This window comes from Lichenostomus cassidix, chromosome 2 (assembly GCF_008360975.1).
Source record: "Lichenostomus cassidix isolate B80296 chromosome 2, HeHo_3.0, whole genome shotgun sequence".
NCBI classification, from domain to species: domain Eukaryota; kingdom Metazoa; phylum Chordata; class Aves; order Passeriformes; family Meliphagidae; genus Lichenostomus; species Lichenostomus cassidix.
In genome coordinates, this window is record NC_139482.1 from 71,211,149 (window position 1) to 71,229,579 (window position 18,431).

Below are 18,431 nucleotides of genomic sequence, written 5' to 3' on the forward strand. Positions count from 1 at the left end.
TCATGTTGATTAAATATAATTTTACTCTCTAAGTTTTACGTTTAGAAAGCAACGTTTGCATGAATTACTGAATGTCTTTGCTCGGTCTGGAGCACCAGTCCTGCAAGTGTGTCACAAGTAACTTTCTGCAGCTTGGATTTTCCAGTGTGTCTCTTTTTATTTACAAGTGTTGTGTATATGTTTATGTGTGCACAATATTTTGAGCTGTGTATGTGTAAAGAAGGAGAAAATATGGGAGTTTGCAAAAATGAGTTCTGAAAGCAAGCTGTAGTTCTATTTGCTGCTGCCATTTCTGTAGTGGTGGTGTCAGCAGCAGAGTGAGCTTTTGATAATGCTAGGTGGTACAAAGGTAAAACAGAGGGCAAATCCTACCATTCCTCTTAACTTCCAGTTGAAGAGTGAGCACTGGATAGTAATAAGGGAAAAAGTTCTTTTCTGATTAACTCTGCCAGGAATTATGTACTTCTTGTTTCATTTTTTGAGCGATGGAAAGTTTTGTAGATATCTAAATAATGCAAATAAGGGTGATTGAGAAGCTCTTTTAATTGCTCATATTTTTAATATGAATATTTATAGTTCAGTGTTATAGTGAATATATTTTTAAATAAGCAAATGTATTGAAATCAGGTCAGCGAAGCTCGTAAGCAAAAGTCTTAGGGCAAATTGACTGTTCATGCTTTTTCTCTTCTAAACTAATTTTTCTTTAATGAAAGAAATGTTGCAAGTTAATTAGTTAAAGTGATGATTTGGCATAAATGTTGCTTCTTTTTGACGTCTGAAATAGTTCACCCTACATTTAAATTGCTGGAACCAAGTTTCTGATTGACTTGCATCACTTTGTAACCTTTCTTCAAACTGAAAAATAACTATTAGTAGCTACCAGTCTCAGATAATGTTTTTCTTTCATTTGCAAAAATGCATGTAACACTATTTTTTTTTCTGTACATGTTACACTATAGCTTGCCATGACTCATCCAAGCCATCATTTAAATTTTGGGATGAATCCAGATCATGCCAGAAATTCCTTATCCAACTGTGGGATTCGACAGCCCAAGTATGGAGACAGAAAAGTTCACCATATACACATGAGAAAAAAAGGTATGCTACTTCGCCACTAACATTTTTCACTTACCTCACACCTAATCAGTAAGAACACCCTTTGTTCCATTATCATTTTGTTGGCAACTGTTCTTTTGAGAGATGCCTTCAGTAGAGGATTTCAATGATTATATGCAGACACCAGTGAGATCTTTCTAAAACGCTGGATTTTGCAAATAAGTCAATAAGTAAAGAGCTGAGAAGAGCAAGGGTAATAAATGGGAGGACGTATTTTCTTTGATTCTTGGCAAGTACTGTTTTCTTAATTTGCTGCTCGACATGGTGAGCAAACTGAAGTATATTTTGTAAAAAGGTCTTATTAATGTGAACATGTGGTCTGTCTGCTGCACAATATTCCTCATCCCCTTAAAGTATATTCAGTGGTAATGAAGTAAATTGTTTATTGTTTATGTGATGTTTGGAATGTCCTTTTCCTGCAAAGGTGGTATTTATCTGGCTCCCTGAATGCAAAAATTCAATACTGTTGTAATAGGACTGCGGTCAGTTAGGCAGAGAGCATCTGTAAGGATTATACTGGGTGTAATAAACCCTGTAAATAACAGGATAACCATGGGTACAGCAATTACAAAGTAACATTTTGAATAATTGCTTTCTACATTTATTCAAAGTGAATTAGTGGATGTTTACTTAATAGTGCATTGTTTATGTTTCTAGGGATAAACACCCTGATAAATATTATGTCCCGTTTGGGACAGGATGATCCAGCTCCTTCCAGGTAATGAAAATAGTTGTTTGCAAGCTGGGAAGCTGCTGCAGAGGGAGGTATTTAATAGAAACAACCAACTTACTGTCAGCAACAGCTTTGGCAAATAGTTGAAGTGAAAAGTCATTTTGAATTGAATTTTATATTATGAAGGTGTGCTGAACCTCCATTAGCAGTGACATAGTAAATGTTTGGTCATGCCTGCAGAAAATGTCTGAGGAAGGTTTTAACAGATAATTCTATCATTTTTGTTGATCCCTGAAATGAGGAGGACTAAAAGGCTACCTTTTTCTTTCTGCAGAATAAAAAATAAGATTTGTTGTTGTTGTTATCCGTGCTATAAATTGGATTCTTCATCATACTTTCTCACAGGAGTACCTTCCTGGCATGGCACCTTGTTAACAGGAGTGTGGTGCTGAACATGGGCTTTGCTGATTTACTGTTCCAATTTAAAGACAGATGCAAAAACCATTAATGTTGTAATGCAGTAATCCTTAAATGACCACTAAGAATTCTGTGCATATAAATATAAGATGTGGTTTATAGCCACAGACACCATATTTAGCTGAAGTTGAATAAACAAAGCTCAGAAGGCTAATGCTTGTGAAATCTCCTTAATGCATGAACTAGATGGCAGTGTGTATTTTAGTTAGCTAGTGCTGTAGCCAGACCTTTTAAGAGCCATCACCTTGGAAGAAGCTCAGGAATAGGAGAAATTGAATTCTGCATAAATTATTGTTGGACTGTTCCCTAAGTACTGTTTTAGCTAGACCATGCCCTTTTCTCTTCAAGCTCATTTCAGCCCTCTTAAGATAACAAGACATAAGGCTAATTTGCATTAATTCTCGTGAAATAACACAAAAATACAATGTTCCCTTTCTGAGAGATCTGTGTTTTCAGTTATGGTGCTACACAGAGTTGTAGATTGCCCATACACTGTTGTTTTACACAGCAGAGGGACTTCAGTTCTTTCAGCCCATAACAAAGACCTGCTATTTCAGAAATTACACTAATTATATAATTGTTGGGGGAGTGAAAATTACTATAACAGCTGCCAAACACTTGACAAGGATCTTCTGGGTTTAAAAAAAAAAAAGGAAAAAAATCCTGTGTCAATGGCCTTGTTTCTGTTACAATTGTGTGAAATCAGAAATGGTGCTGCTTACTTGCTTTGATAAATAGAGCAGAACTTTGTATGTATTTGAAGACAAACTCACACTCTTTTTCAGCTGCTTGCCCTCTTAGTCCTTTGAATATATAAGCAGGCAGACAGCTTGAAGGAAATAGAACTTATGCAAAACAGGGGTAAATCAGGAGCAGTGATAAAAGAAAACATAGGAGATAAAAGATTCTAATAACTTAATGGCATGTTGTACAGCCATTTTTTCTTTTGGGCTCAGAGGAAGTTACAGAAAAGAAGGCATTTAAAGTGCTATGAAAAATCCAAATTCTTCCTCCCTCTGCCATACCAACAACCTGCTGCAGGGCTGTCCTGCCCTGCGGGTGTTGTTCATTAGGTAGAGCTCCCTAGTTGCATGCACAAGGCTCAGAACAGGCTCTTTGTTTCAATCACCTGGTGCCCTCTGATGGACAAAGGAACCTGACTTCAGTTCCAGGCAGCAGTCCTGTTTCCTTTCCCCGTGTTGTGAAGCTCTGACAATAGCTCAGAACAGAACATATGGAAATGTCAAAGGTGGTGGTGTCAGTCCTGAGTTTCATGACTCACATAGTTGTTACTCTGTTTTAGAAAGGATTGTAACCCAGAGAGGATGGGGGAGGTTGCAAAAATGACTGTCATGACTGATCAGCGATCAACTCTGATTTTTTTTTATTTTAATTGTGTTGTGTAAATAACCAGCGTGTGTCGCTTAGCTCATGGTGAACTTTAAAATGCCTTTTTCAGGATTAACCACAATGAACGTTTAGAATTTCTGGGAGATGCTGTGGTGGAGTTCTTAACGAGGTAAATGGGGAATTCTTCAACAGTTCTCACACTTGTGTGTTATTATTATAGTGTTTTATTTCTTGAACTTTTCAGTATCTACTGTGAGTGTGTGTGTTTGCAGTCCTACCTGATATTTAGACCTGCACACAACTCTCTTGAAAATTCTTTCAGTGGTGTTGATAAACAAGAAAGATTACAAAATAAGGAGCTAGAGTTTCTGTTTGATGAAGTGCAATTTTAAATTGATTTGGGTTAGAGATTATTCAGCAACAGACAAGCTGAACTTTTTACCCTTTTTTTAAAAGAAATATATTTTTCCTGGCATGCCATTTTGTTTCAATGAGTTCTTTTTCTCTAGTTGCAGGGGAGAAGCACTTATGGGTAATGTTGAATATGTTACAGTTCCTGTACTTGCAGTTATTAGGGCTGTAGCTTCCATAACAGCTGAAATAGTTAAGCACAAATGTAATTTATTCAGAAGTAATGAAAAAAACCATGGTTCACCAAAAATTGTTTCAGTTCTGGACTGAGTATTTTGAAATCAGTGAACAATACAGGTGTATTATTAGTTATCTCCATTGTTCTATCTTACCTGAGCAGTAGAGGCAAACAGGTTGCACAATATAAAGATGATAATCTATTTTCACCTGCTTTGTTCTACGGTTTTTAATAGGGGAGTAGTCTTGTTTACTGTTAATTTGCTCTTTAAGCCAGTTTGTTATATGAACAACAAAACTGCCTTTATATCTCTGTGCTCTACTAGCCATTAGCTACATGATATTAAAAACTATTACCCTATAAAGGTCTCCAGTGCCCTTAAAACTCCTGGCCTTTTCTCTCATACAACAGTACAGGCTGATCCGATGGAAGACTTGCTGATTAAAATGTCTTGCATTTTTCATTGTCATTGTTCATCAACCATTGGTTCACTTTCTGAGCTAAATTTTGTCTCGATTCAGAAAAAAAAAAACTCAATTTCTGTTCAATAGAGCATGTAAGCACCTATTTAAGTCAGGCTTTTTTTTCCTACCTCTCTTAATTTCAGGTGTCTGCTGTTTTGAATTACAATGCTTGATTAGATTGCCTCTAAGTTTTATAGCAGTTTTGTCCTTAAATAATCTTACATCCACCTGCATATTTCTCCTTGTGTCCTGGGTTAATAAAATATTTTAATAATCAGTGCCATACAGTGCCTTAATTGTGGAATGTTGAAAACTGTCTAAGTGTTAACTTTTTTTGACATGGGTTAGATCGCCATATATGAACGTATCCAGAATAATTTTTTCATAACTCAGATCTTGATTGGATCAGTGAATTATTTGTTTTGTTTCGTTTCTGTTTTATGAAGTATCTTCCTAGCATGATGAGAGATGCCATTAAAGGCTGTTGAAAGCCTGTGATTCTTATTTCTTTTTGGTGGTATAATGACTTCACACATTTGATACATACAGGTTGTTGGGTTCTGTTCTTGGTCTCCATTAGTATCTGTTAAAGTACTCTAAGAAACTTGTATAAACATAGAGAGATCCTGTTGGCAGCAGCATGACCTGAAAGCACTGTGTAGCAGCAGCCCAGAGTTTCTTAAGGCTAAGGCTTCCCTTGTGCTTTATTCCTCAGCATCCTCTAGGTGTCAACCGTGCTGAACCCTCTGCTGCTAACAGACAGAAACCTGAGATGAGGGAACTGCAGGTTTTGGTAGGGATTTAGACATTATGTGCTGCCCAGGAGAGAAACATCACTCTTCCTCCTCTGCTGCCAGTGCTATCCCATCAGATGGGATTGGGATTTGTTTGAATGTTTGTATTTTACCTTGCTTCAAGCTGAATTTCACTTTGGGAAGAGACCTGTATTACCCACTAGGGTCTGAGGGAAAGGCAGAGCTCTCTAGAGGTGTATGTGGTTCATCTTTAATCAAATGCTGACAGCATCTGATTTGCTTTTTGTTTTGCCAGTGTCCACTTATACTACCTGTTTCCCACTCTGGAGGAAGGAGGGTTAGCTACGTACCGCACTGCCATCGTACAGAACCAGCACCTGGCCATGCTGGCTAAGGTACAGTTCTGGATGTTTATGTGTTAGACATCCATAGGTAGAATACTGTGAGTGTCTGGACTGCTTCTTCGGGGAGCTGCCTGCTTTGAACATCAGTTTCTTTGCTGTGTTTTGTGTACAAGACTTGGGATGCAGGAACCCTTTTCAGTTCAAAAGTAGACTTTAAAAATAAAGGGGGACTTAGTGGTTTCTCCAAAGCATGCATTTGGGAAAAGTGGTTTTTGCAGGTATAAAGATAAGTTTTTAGCCTGTGTTGAAGGTGTGCCTATATTTGCCTTTAATTTGCACAAGTAATGAAGCTCACAGTAGAACTTTATTGAACAAAAAGAATCAAACTAGTTGTTTATAAGAGGAATTTCTGATAGAATATGTAGGGTGAACATGGCAACAGGAGAAAAAATGTGTGGGGGGGAATTTTATCTGCTCCGTAATCTATGTGGTTATTTTCAGGTCCAATGTAGACTGTCAGAGAGAAGTATGCTGAACAGGGTTTTGGAGAAGGGTTGTGTTATCTCATAGGAAAAATTGAGATGCCTTAGAATTTTATTTAATTTGGTTCTGTGAATGACAGAGCTTTATATATTTCTGTATGTGATACTGGTGTGTGGTGTTATGATACAGAAAGTTGATGAAATATCTGTTCTTTAATAGATAGGTATTCCCTTATTAATTCTTGATTTTGTTAGGTTTTTTTTAAAGAAACAGTCTGAAACGTGCTGATGTAATTGATTATGCAGCACAGTGTACACACTGTCCCCTGTGTGCTGCTGATAGTTTTCAAGTTGCTCTTTTAACCTTCTCTCTCTGTAATCACACAATGCTTTAAACAAACATATCCAATCTTAACATTTTGGCAAAAACTGCAGGATTTCTAACATGTCATGGTTTTGGCATAGGGTAGGCAGTGAACACAATAATTTTTTTCTTCCACATCTTTCTTTAGTAATTTAGATAAGCATGAATTGATTGAAACATTTCAAATCAGGGCTTTGTTTACAGCTATGGTATTGCCTAACATTTGAATTCATTATACTATTTTTAAACATGCATCAAGAAAGCTCATATATTCTTCAAGTCCATTCACAGCCTTTATCATTGTACATGGACAATTTTTGAAATTTTTATTGCAATTTTTTAAAAACTGTATTTATATTAGATACAGCTGTAAATGCTTGATATCTGTATATTCCCAGTTTCCCAACTTATCCTTTGTTCCTCTTGTGTGTCTTTTATGATGTTCCTGGTTTCATCCCCTGCAGTGTCATGTTGCATTCAGTTTACTTAATATAGTTTTCAGCTTCTCAATGTCTCTTGAACTGGTGGAATGCTATGTTAATAATTGAAGACCAAACAATGAATAGAAGTTGTTTAAATTTTATATAAAACAATTAATGTTCTACTCTAATGTTGACTCTAACAAGTACTCAATTGTGCATTATAAAGTGTGATGGAACCTTGTAAGTGGTAATTCACAGTGTTCTGGAGCAGGGAATAGGCTGCCATTCATTGAAAATGGAAAACGCTTTTTTGGCAATTGAAACGCGTCTAAACCACACACTTCAAACAACTTAGTCTTCAGCTTTACCTCTTAAATATACTCTAGGAGGATGAAGTTGAAAGTTAACAAGGAATTAATCAGTAGAAACTTACACCCAGCTGGGAAAAGCCTATTCTCGTACAAACTTGCGAAATGCACAAATCTCTTCTTTAAAAATCTCAATAATGGTTTTGTGTCAAAAAGATGAATATGTAAAGAGAATCTAGTAGCTTTTGCCTGCATTTCTATAGCAGAATTATCATATATTATAGAAAATATCTGACTTATTACCTGAGATTTTGACTGGCAAGCAGAACTATAGTTCAGGCAACAGATGAATGTTAATGATGCACTTTTAAAAAGAAGAAGGAAGCTAGGTGGCACTGCAGATTAAAATACCATCCTTCTCCTGCAGTGCCCAGAGGCTACCTCCTGTTGATGGTCTTAGAGGAAAAAGCCAGATGTTCAATGGATTGTGTCTATCAGAGTTCCGATTCCTCACTGTTCTACTTCAGCTTCTTCTTGTAGGCAAAGTCTTTTTCCTCAGCGTTAACTCCGCTCCGTTAGAATGTCCCTTTGGCATCTCTGAAGGCTAATCACATGAGGGCAAACTACCAGCAAGAAACACTATGCATTGCACCATCCAGACAGTATCAGGCTATTTTTCTGTCACTCTCTTGGACCTTCTCTTGAACTCATTCCTGAAATTTACCAGTATTGTTTTGATCTGGCTTCCCTTGAGGTTTTGCTTTGGTAATTCTAGTTTTAACATGGTATCACACTCTAGTTGCTCACCTCTGATAAACATAAGATTTTTTTTAATTTTAGCATATGTCTGAACTGAAACTATGGAGAAAAGCTTCACACTTCCTTCAAACCTAGTGTCTGCATGGTAACAGTGTAATTGAACTTTAGTGACTAAACTGATACTCTTGTACTTCTAAAGCCATGGTTTTATGGTACATATTTTGCAGAAGCTGGAACTGGAACGATTCATGCTCTATGCTCATGGTCCAGACCTTTGCAGGGAATCGGATCTCCGCCATGCCATGGCCAACTGCTTTGAAGCCCTGATAGGTAAAGTGTTGGTGTTTTTGTGTGCAGTTATGTTTTGTACATGTCTCATGCCATATTAACTGTGGTGGAGGAGATGTGGGCCTGTTGAATAGTGCTAGCATTAGTAGGCAGTAGTAAGGCTTTTTACATCTTCGTCTTTTCCACTCTCCTGCCCATATGCCACACTTGTAAACACAATGAGTGTGTAGTACTACCATGAAAATCTCATCTTCCATATCCTGGCTCCCACACGCTGAAGGTGAAGTCGTTTCATGTCACTGCAGAACTCCACCTCTCCTCTGCCACTGTAGCCTGACACCTGCCACCTGTCTGAGGGGAGCAGTTCAGTCACTGTGGCCTGGCACAAGATGAGCAGGTTCACTGCTTCCAGTAGTGCTTGAACAGACCTGCAACCTCAGCCCTGAATTTTAATCTGTAGCTATCTGTATGCACCAGGCACGCCCAACTGAGTCACCAGACTACTTCCTCTGTGCCCCACTAGCCATCTGTGAATTTGCAAAGTAAATATGTTTTAGTCTTTGCATTTTTCATAGCAATAAAAAGCATGGCAAAATGCTGTGGCTGGAGTTACAGATCTACCCCCTAGCTGAGGATGAAGGAGAGTTGTGCCAAATTTGCTGTTGGGCACTAAGATGCTGATTAGTGAGTGGCTGCACTGGTCTATAGGTTTATGTTGCAGAAGAAATCAGGGCCTGACCACAGTTACCAAGCAGGAGAGTGGAAATTTCACTGATTAGATCTGCATTAGCTCTATTTTGAATAGCATATTTTTATGAACCTTTACTTGTTTGAGTACACAAAAGCAAACTAAATCTCACTGGTGTGATTTCATATTCATCCAAATGTACTGTACAAGTAACTAGCTATGGGAATGGTTTAGCCCTGATCCAGGTCTTTAGTACTACACAAGCTCCTAAAGCATTTTGTCCTGCTTTGAAAAATAGATCATAGTTGGCTTAGATGTCAACAGTTCTGTGCATTCTGCCTTGGGCCAGATTGCATTTTCTCTTATCAAGAAATAAGAGTTTTCTTTTTAACTCTATTTTGCTTTCCATGAATGCTTTGATCTTTAATTTAAAAATAAAAAGCAAACATAAGAGGAACACTAGATATGTATCTGTGTCTTTGTTCATCGGCTTCAGCTTGTCTTGGATGTAGTGATGAGAACTATTTGGCAAGCACTGAGATTTGCTGAGAGAGCAGTCTCACTGTTTAACCTCCAATACAAAGTTCTTCAGAAAGTTAATCGAGCAATAAGATTTTGTCAGTGCTGTAACTAAAATCTGGGAGCTTAGTAAGGGACTATGAAAGTATATGTGGGGTCTGGAACTCCTACTTCAGACTCTTTTACAGAGTCTGGTGCTTATTCCCTGTGATGAAAATAAAAAACAGAAGTACAACCAGGCTGCCTAGGACTTGTTAGAAATTCTGTGCTCTCAGAATATTCCTCTTAAAAACCCCCAAACTGTTGTCCAAAGAGTCCAAACAAAGTAATGGACCTAGTGAGGAATTAAAAGGAAAGAGAAAAGGATACTCAAGGCAAATCATGTTCTTCCTGTGTGCGGGAACATGCACTCCCTTTCTCTGTGTTCTTGATGTAGCTGTGTATTCCATTTGTTTTGATGCTTACAATAACTAGTTTGAGATTTTCAGAAGCCCTCTTTTCAAGTGTATCAAAGGACAAAATGTGGATACTGAATTTAAGAAGTGCCTGTGCAGATATAGAGCATATATGGTACATCCAAAAATATAATATGTTAATACAAGATTTGCAGAGCTTGTTACTGATGGTCATGTGGAGAGGGCTAGTGAGGGCTTTGTGTGAACTTAAAAAAAACAACCAAACATTATCTCCAGAAACTGAGACGTGCAGAGGTGCAGTTCAGATAATAAATTATTGTGATACCACAAAGACCTTGAGCTTTGCAATAGTCCTGACATGTTGTTTATATGCAGAGTGTAATCTTGTTGAACATACAGAATAAAGAGCAATTATTTGCTAGTAATTGAAATGTATTTCATGGGTTTCCTGATCTGCAGATATTATTGTTGTGGTTTATCCTCAGCCAGCAGCCAAGCCCCACGCAGCCACTTGCTCACTCCCCCACCAGCAGGACTGGGGAGAGAATTGGAAGGGTAAACGATGGGAAAGTCATGGATTGAGATAAAGACAGTTTAACAGGGAAAGCAAAAGCAAAGCAAAACGAGGAATGATTTCACTGCTTCCCATAGGCAGGCAGGTGTTCAGCCATCTCCAGGAAAGCTGGGCCCTGTCACACGTACCAGTGACTTGGGAAGACAAACACCATCACTCCGAACATACTCCCTTCCTCCTTCTTTGCTGCAATTAGTAAACTGAGCATGATGCCACATGGTCTGAAATATCCATTTGGTCATTTGGGGTCACCTATCCTGGCAGTGTCTCCTCCCAACCTCCCAGGCACTCCCAGTCTCCTCACCACAATGTCTGTATGAAGAGCAGCAAAGGCCTTGGCTCTGTGTAAGTCCTGCTCAACAATAACAAAAACATCTCCATTATCAACCCTGTATTCAGCCCAAATCCAAAACATAGCCCTGTACCAGTCACTGAGAAGAAAATTAATTCTATCCCTGATGAAACCAGTAGAATTGTGTAGTTAGCTGTTTACTGGAAAGTACTTTCGGAAATATATTTCTTCTAGGCTAATTTGTTTAAACTTTGCTCTTTGGATGTATCATTTTTTATCACCAATACAATTATTTCAGGCTTTTCTTTGAATTTTCGGACTGTTGATTCATGCTGGTGTTTAACATGCTTTAAATTGCTCCAAAAATAGGTGTTGCTACAGAAAGCATGCTTTTAAAAATGACTATGTTGGAGATGAAGAAGTCCAAGATCTTTCACTCTCCTGTGCTTAGTAATTTTCTAAGTACTAATTGCATTATTGACCTTTGATATATTGGTCTCCTCATGTAGGAGCTGTTTATCTAGAGGGAAGCCTAGAAGAAGCCAAACAATTATTTGGACGTTTGCTCTTCAATGAGAAGGTATTTATGTACTTATATGATTTGATTTCCAGTTCAAAAAATAACTTGATGTACTTTCTTGTCCATTGTTTTACTTTAGGATCACAAATGAACAGAATATACTACACCTGTTGTGTGCAGTTCCTGGAAATTGAATTAGGACAGCAAGCTATACTGGTTCAGGCAAAAAAATTATGGTGTTTTCTCAAGTGTGCTCTGGGTTACTTGGCTTAGGTAGGGAAGGGTGAGTGGTGTGGGAAACCTGACAGCTTCCATTCAAAGTGCTGTTCTAACAACAGAAATGGGTGCTGTGGATCCAGGCATCAGGCTCTGAGGGAATGAATGATGTACATGTAGAGCAACTATTACTGTTTACTGATCAGTTAAATCTTCCTACCCTAAAAGCTTTGAACACATATTTGGTAAAGAGAGTGTTTCATTCAACATTTTCCCAGTTGCATAATTACAGTATGCAAGAATGGATCAGGCTGTATCTTAGGTGGCTGCTGGGTAGAACATGTGATGTATAATGGTGGAGGGAAGTACCCACTGCTGGGACAGCATGCAGGGCAGTGGTGAGAGGGTAAATTTTATAGTATTTTCCTTCCTCTGAGTCTGTGAAATGACAAAGCTTATTAGAAATAAAAGTATTTGGAAGCCTGTTGTAACTCAGCGTTTATTGGCTGCTTAGTGGCTGTAGTGAAGGAAGGCTTTATGAAATAGACTAAAATAAGCAGTTTTTTTTTTTTATTTCTTTTTCAGTCCTTGCCTTTGGTGAAGTCAAACTTGCTACTGAGGAGTACTTGCAAATAAAGTTAGTCCTGAGGCTTAAACAAATCTTTTTCTTCCTTTAACCACTTTTTATGTGGTTCAAGGATTTTTCCACCTCTTTGACACAAGCTAATTGGGAGAACTACAGGCAGTTTGAACAGCAAATACACGATTTTAAAAATTAGTTTGCCAGCACTATTGAATTTGCAATAAGCAGAGTCAGCATCTGAAATAGTTCAGTATTTCAAGTAATGACATTTTATTTAGTACTATGGAATTTGTTAAATGACTCCCTTGAGCATTAAAGGCATCTCTCAATGTTTGCAGGACCTGCGGGATGTATGGCTTAATTATCCACTACACCCACTCCAAGTAAGTGTATCCCTTTCTGTAATAAATTTCACAGCTCTTTTTTATTTTCAGGGATGCTTTTCCATAGGTTTCCATTGTGATGACATCTCAGAAATTGTGCTAAAAAGTAGCAAGAGGAAAATATATATGTGTTCCTTTATGTTTGGTTTGAGATTTGTTTGGTTGTTTTTTTTTAAATAAGTAGTGAGTTTCTTCCTCTCTGAGAATTAATCATTCACCTTTCCTTGGCTCTTTTTTGTTATATAACTGTGGCTATACAATAAATCCAATGAGAGGTAACATTTTGACAGCTTCTTGTTCGTCTTCTCTAAGTTGGGGGAAAAGGGTGCAAAAACAATCTATGTACATATTTTCTTAACCTGAAATTAGGACTGAAAACTTTAATATTAGGAAGGCACATCAACTGAATGCCATAAGAGTTTTGATTTGATTCTCTTTTGATTGTGTGTGTGTGTGTGTGTGTGTGTGTCTGCAATAATAGTGTGGTTGTTTCAGTGATTCCAGTAGCTTTACTACCACGTAAACACTAAAATTATGAAGGTGTCTGAAGGCTAACTTATCCTCCATGTATCAAAGTATACAGGTTCTCAAGTTGTCAGTTTATGAGGCTGGAAGCTTGGAGAATGATTTCCCAGTCCTTGCTCCCTGACTGAATTCTGGGGCAGATGTAGAGCAAGTTGCAGAGCCTCTCTGCACTGTAGCTCCTTGTCTTCAGTGCAAGCAGGAGTGTGCAGGGGTGCTGCTAGGACAGCAATGGATTCATAGCCAAAATCTTCAGCAACAAACCAGTGCATATGAAGAATTTTTACAACCACATGCCTCTGGGTAAATACAAAAGACTCTTAATAGGAAGATAATCTTCTGAGATTCAGCACCAGCTATCCTGCATAGCGGCACAAGCTCCAAAGAAGATTGTTCTCTGAATTTCTTTCTTTTCTCTTACTTTAACCTTTTAATCTCTGCTCTCACAAAAAAGACTTGGACTTTGCTTAGAGATTGGTGACAGTCAGTGTATGAAGCTTGTAGTTTCTTGCTACTACCTTAACTTGTGTGATGACATTTTTTTTTCCATATCCCAAAACCATCCTAGATGGTTTACCAGCAAGTGAAGCACAAGCTGCTCAGGCTGGCCTTTGGGCACAGCTAGCCTGAAAAATGGCATTTTAAAAATTACTGAAAGCCACTGGAACAATATACCAAATGAAATCTCAATTAATAAAAAAAAGCTCTGGGTAACAGAGTAACAGACCTTTAGTTCTGTGTATTTGGCAGTAGCCAAGTATGTAGAAATGGTTATGAAAAAATAATTAGTGGTCATCTGAATAAATATGGAGTCTTTAGAAATAGTCAACATGCAAAGACAAGTGCTGCCTCACAAATGAATAGGAAATTTTAGGAGACAAAAAGCATGTGGTAATGCAGATGATACTGTTTGCTGGGTTTCCTGAGAGGCTGTTGGAAAGAAAGTCAGGAAAGGCTTTTACTTTTTTTTTTTCTTTAAGAAGCAGTCAAAAGAAGCAACCCCAGTGAAAACTGTCAGGCCCTACAAGATTTAACGGAATAGCTGAAACATAAGAAATGCAGAACAGGAGTGAAGTGACCACATCTTGCAAGGAATGGTGATCACTGGCAGATTTCCCTGGGGATCTTTGCTAAAGTACAGGCTGTTCTCATCGACAGCTTAGGGAGGAGGATGAGCAGTGAGGTGGCAGTTTCTTGACAATACCAAATTATTCCAGATAGCAGGGACAACAGCAGACTGAAGAATTGCACTCTGGTTGTGAGAACGCAAGGGTGACTCACTGTGGAGTTAAAGCAGAGGAAATTCTGTGTAGGTAAATAATAAGGGCTGTGCATGAGGAAGCAAAAAGCAGTCTCAGCTCCACATGCAGCTGAGCTCCAAAATGATCATTGTCATCCAAGTGTGGGATTTTGGTGCGAGGACATATAGCTCTATGAAAATGTGAGCTGAAAGCTCAGTACAGAAAAAAGACAAATTGAATGTAATCAATTAATAGAAAAAGGGCAGACAGCAACACAAAATCACCTTCATGCCAGTTCAAAAAGCTGTGGTTATTCTTCCTTTTGTTTTAGGTGTCCTCTTCTGGATGATTACTTCTCTGAGGTGTTACTATACCAAAGAGATACTCAGAGGGGCTGGAAGAAATGCTTAAGCTATTTCCCAGCTCCACAAAAGCATTTAACAGTGTCACCACATCAAGGACACCAGACAATAAACTGATAAGAAAAGATACTGATCCAGAGCAATAATTTTTAATTTTCTTGTGTTAGGGTGCCCTTTTGAATTTCATATACAAAGTATTTATTCTTGATTTTTGATACTGAAGGAAATTGAGAGAAATTTATTTGGGTTGTGTCTCATCTTGATATGCTGTCAGTTTGCCAACCCCCTTCAAATAATTTTTTAGTCTGTTGCTCAGTTGCAAACAACATGATAATGTTAGAAAATGCAGACATGTACAATTATACATGTTTTGTGAAAGTTTGTATTACATGTCATCCACTTGTAGAGATGTGTAAGGGATTTGTTTAAATGCTTCAGCTGTTAAAAAAAGCATACATCAGAGCTCATCTTTTCTGTGAGTGGTAATTATCCAAGACCAAAAGGCAGAGGAGACTTGGTTTTCTCAGTTCAACTGTCCACAGAACTTGTTCATTGTATTCTTTGCCCTTGGCTTAGAGAAGGCTTGCTTTTCACTGAGAATTTCTGCAGCAGTCTGAGTTGGTCATTACTTGCACTTCATTTTTCTTGCAGCTTCAGGAGTCCAATACCGATAGGCAACTCATTGAGACCTCTCCAGTTCTTCAGAAGCTTACGGAGTTTGAGGAGGCAATTGGAGTCATCTTTACTCATGTTCGGCTTCTGGCACGTGCATTCACTCTGAGGACAGTAGGCTTTAACCATCTGACTCTGTGAGTACACAGCAAGAGTCCTCATGTGGCTCTGTTGGCCCTTCTGTTAGAGTATTCCAGATTGTCTTGTTTGTAAACAAACTATGTTACATCTGTTGTCTGTAAGGGAATGGAGCAGCTATGTTCACAAGCCCACCTGGCTCAATATCCCATCTCTGACAGTAGGCAGTAGTGAATACCTTGGGAAAGACTATAGAAGATGTTGGGGACCTATCCTGGTGTTTATTTTGAGCTTTCTGCATCACTGATACTTGTTCATCAGTCCTGAGACAGTAGCAAAACACCTGGAGGTACATTTGAGAAGAGAAAAGAATTATGATTTTTGGTCCAGGCACAGCCTTTGTGTTCTGTTGCTTGCAAAGCTGCCAGGCCCTGTTTTCAAGAAAACAGAATTGTAGAATATACTGAGTTGGAAGTGCCCCATCAGGATCATCAAGTCCAACCTCTAGGACACCCCAGGAATTACACCATGTGCCCAAGAGTGTTGTCCCCATACTGCGTGAACTTGGACAGGCTTGGTGCTGTGACCACTTCCCTGGGGAGCCTTTCCAGTGTTCCACCACCTTCTGGGTGAAAAACCTTTTCCTGATATCCAATCTAAACCTTGCCTGATTCAGCTTCATGCTGTTTCCTTGAGCCCTGTCTCTGGTCATGAAAGTGAAGAGATTGGTGCCTGTGCCTCCACTTCCCCTCTGCAATGAGGTCTCCCCTCAGTCTCCTCCAGGCTGAACAGGCCAAGTGACCTCAGCCACTCCTCATATGGCTTCCTCTCCAGACTCTTCACCATTTTCATTGCCCTCTTTTGGATGCTCTCTAATAGCTTAATATTGTCTTTATGTTGTGGCACCCAAAACTGCCCCCAGCACTGGAGGTGAGGCTGCCCCAGTGCAGAGCAGAGCAGGACAATCCCCTCCCTTGCCTGGCTGGCAATGCTGTGCCTGATGCCCCTCAGGACAGGCTTGGCTTTCCTGGCTTAGATTCAACTTGCCATTGACCAGGACCACCAGGCCCTTTCCACAGTGCTGCTCTCCAGCCTCTCATTCCCCATGCTGTACACACAACCAGAGTTGCCTTGTCCCAGACAGAGAATCATGTCCTTGTTAAACTTCGTATGAGTGGTTACCCTCTCCAGGATCTTGTGAGTCTAAACCCTGATCCTTTTCTTTATTGCGAATGGACAGACATTTTTCTGTGTTGAAGTCACTACATTCTTTAGTTCACTTTCTTAAAGCAATTTTGAGATAGAGATCTTATCCCATTACAGATTTGATGTAAACTGCTCTTCTCCTTCATTTAGCCAGTGATCTGTGATCTCGTGATTGCATTTATCTGTAGCTATCCCAATTTGCTTTTTGCCTGAAAGTTGGTGTTACTACAGTAATGAGCTGTGTTTTCATCTCACCTGATTAACACTGAAAAATTGTCTTAAATGTGTTTGGAAATGAGCAAGGCTCACTTTCAAATCACTCTTCATTTTAATTTGTGTGTGCATGCTGGTTTTGGTTTTTTCCTCACTGAGTGCTTATTGATTTTGCTGCATTGATGTCTCATTTTTCAGAGGCCACAACCAGAGGATGGAATTCCTGGGTGACTCCATAATGCAGTTGGTAGCCACAGAGTATTTATTCATACATTTCCCTGATCATCATGAAGGGCACTTAACGGTGAGACTGCCATCAATCATATTCTCCATAAGAGCAAGAGTGGGATGGAGACTGAAATTATCGGAACAGCTAGTGAATTATTCTGAGTTTGATTAATAAAAGAAGCCTCAGCAACCACTGCTTTTAATAAGGCTTTGTTAATTTTAAGTCATGAGCACTGCAATGAATAGAAAATGGTGATTTATGAGCCCACTGCAATAATTTCTGTTCAGTCTGTGAAATGGATCAAAAATTTTAAAGGTGTCGGCAATGAAATTGAGGGCTAAGACTAGTTCTTGTTTAAAAATGGGTGTCTTAAACCATTTATTTAAATAGATGTATCAAAAAACTTTTTTTTATTCCTGACTTCTAGTCTGTTGAACTTGCAGAGGTACACATCTTGATAGAAAGTTTTTACTATTTATTTTGGTCTGGTTTTCCTCTTGTCTTCAATCTCGAGCTCCTGTGGTAGCTTTTGAATTTAATTTTACTATAGTTATAGTCATCTGTTGTTGATTGCTGTAGCCATTTAGCCTCTCTTACCTGGACTTTGGGCAACTCAGTTTGGGGATCTTTCAACAATTTACAGTACTTCAAACACAGTGTGGTAGTATATGTGTTTTTTTCCTGATTGGTTCATTTAGTACTACAGGTGGACAGTTGTGGCTTTGTTTGCAAGTAAGAAGTTTTCTTGGGCTTACTAAATTATTTTAGTTTACTTGAACAACAAAGCAATACATATATCAGGAATGTGAGTCGAGTTTTCTAGTTAAAGTTGGGAAATAGCCTAATTTTAGAGTGCTTTCTTCAGATCAATAAAGGGATGGCAGTGCTGAATCTCTAGCAGGCAATGTGTTATCAAGAGGATGATTTTTGGATCTTTGGGGCTAAAGCTGTTTACAAGAGAAGAAAAGTACATGCTGTGACCAAAAGTAACTTGAATTTTTCTTCACCATTTCTTAAGTTTCAGTTACATTTGTATGGATTCTTCTGCACCATTCAGGAGGCAAGATACAAAACCTGGTGGGGTTTTTTGCTTTCTACATGACTTTTAAGAATGTAGGCATCCGTGGTTTTATAAGATAAATCTTGCAAGAATTATTTGGCCAGGAGAATATGAAATCGTGCTACTAATGGGTGCAAATATTCAGAAGAATGATTAGAATGGTTCTGAATATTCTCTGTGTTGCTTAATGTAACAATTAGTGAATTGGCAAGTACAAGTTGCACACTTCAGGTTTTTAGGCAAAACTGCAAAGTTAAGAGTGGAGT

General features: G+C 38.6%; 1 protein-coding gene across 3 annotated transcripts in view; it reads left to right on the forward strand.

Annotated features, from left to right (window-relative positions):
* The window catches only part of DROSHA (drosha ribonuclease III), a 71,849-nt gene that overhangs the window by 43,674 nt on the left and 9,744 nt on the right, over nt 1-18,431 (forward strand). For all 3 annotated transcript variants that reach the window (XM_085052096.1, XM_085052093.1, XM_085052094.1), the window contains 9 exons: nt 960-1,098; nt 1,774-1,834; nt 3,726-3,785; nt 5,720-5,819; nt 8,331-8,433; nt 11,390-11,460; nt 12,538-12,582; nt 15,359-15,516; nt 17,075-17,180. In XM_085052096.1, the coding sequence (XP_084908222.1) occupies nt 960-1,098; nt 1,774-1,834; nt 3,726-3,785; nt 5,720-5,819; nt 8,331-8,433; nt 11,390-11,460; nt 12,538-12,582; nt 15,359-15,516; nt 17,075-17,180 (843 nt within the window). The remainder of the gene's footprint in view (nt 1-959; nt 1,099-1,773; nt 1,835-3,725; nt 3,786-5,719; nt 5,820-8,330; nt 8,434-11,389; nt 11,461-12,537; nt 12,583-15,358; nt 15,517-17,074; nt 17,181-18,431) is intronic.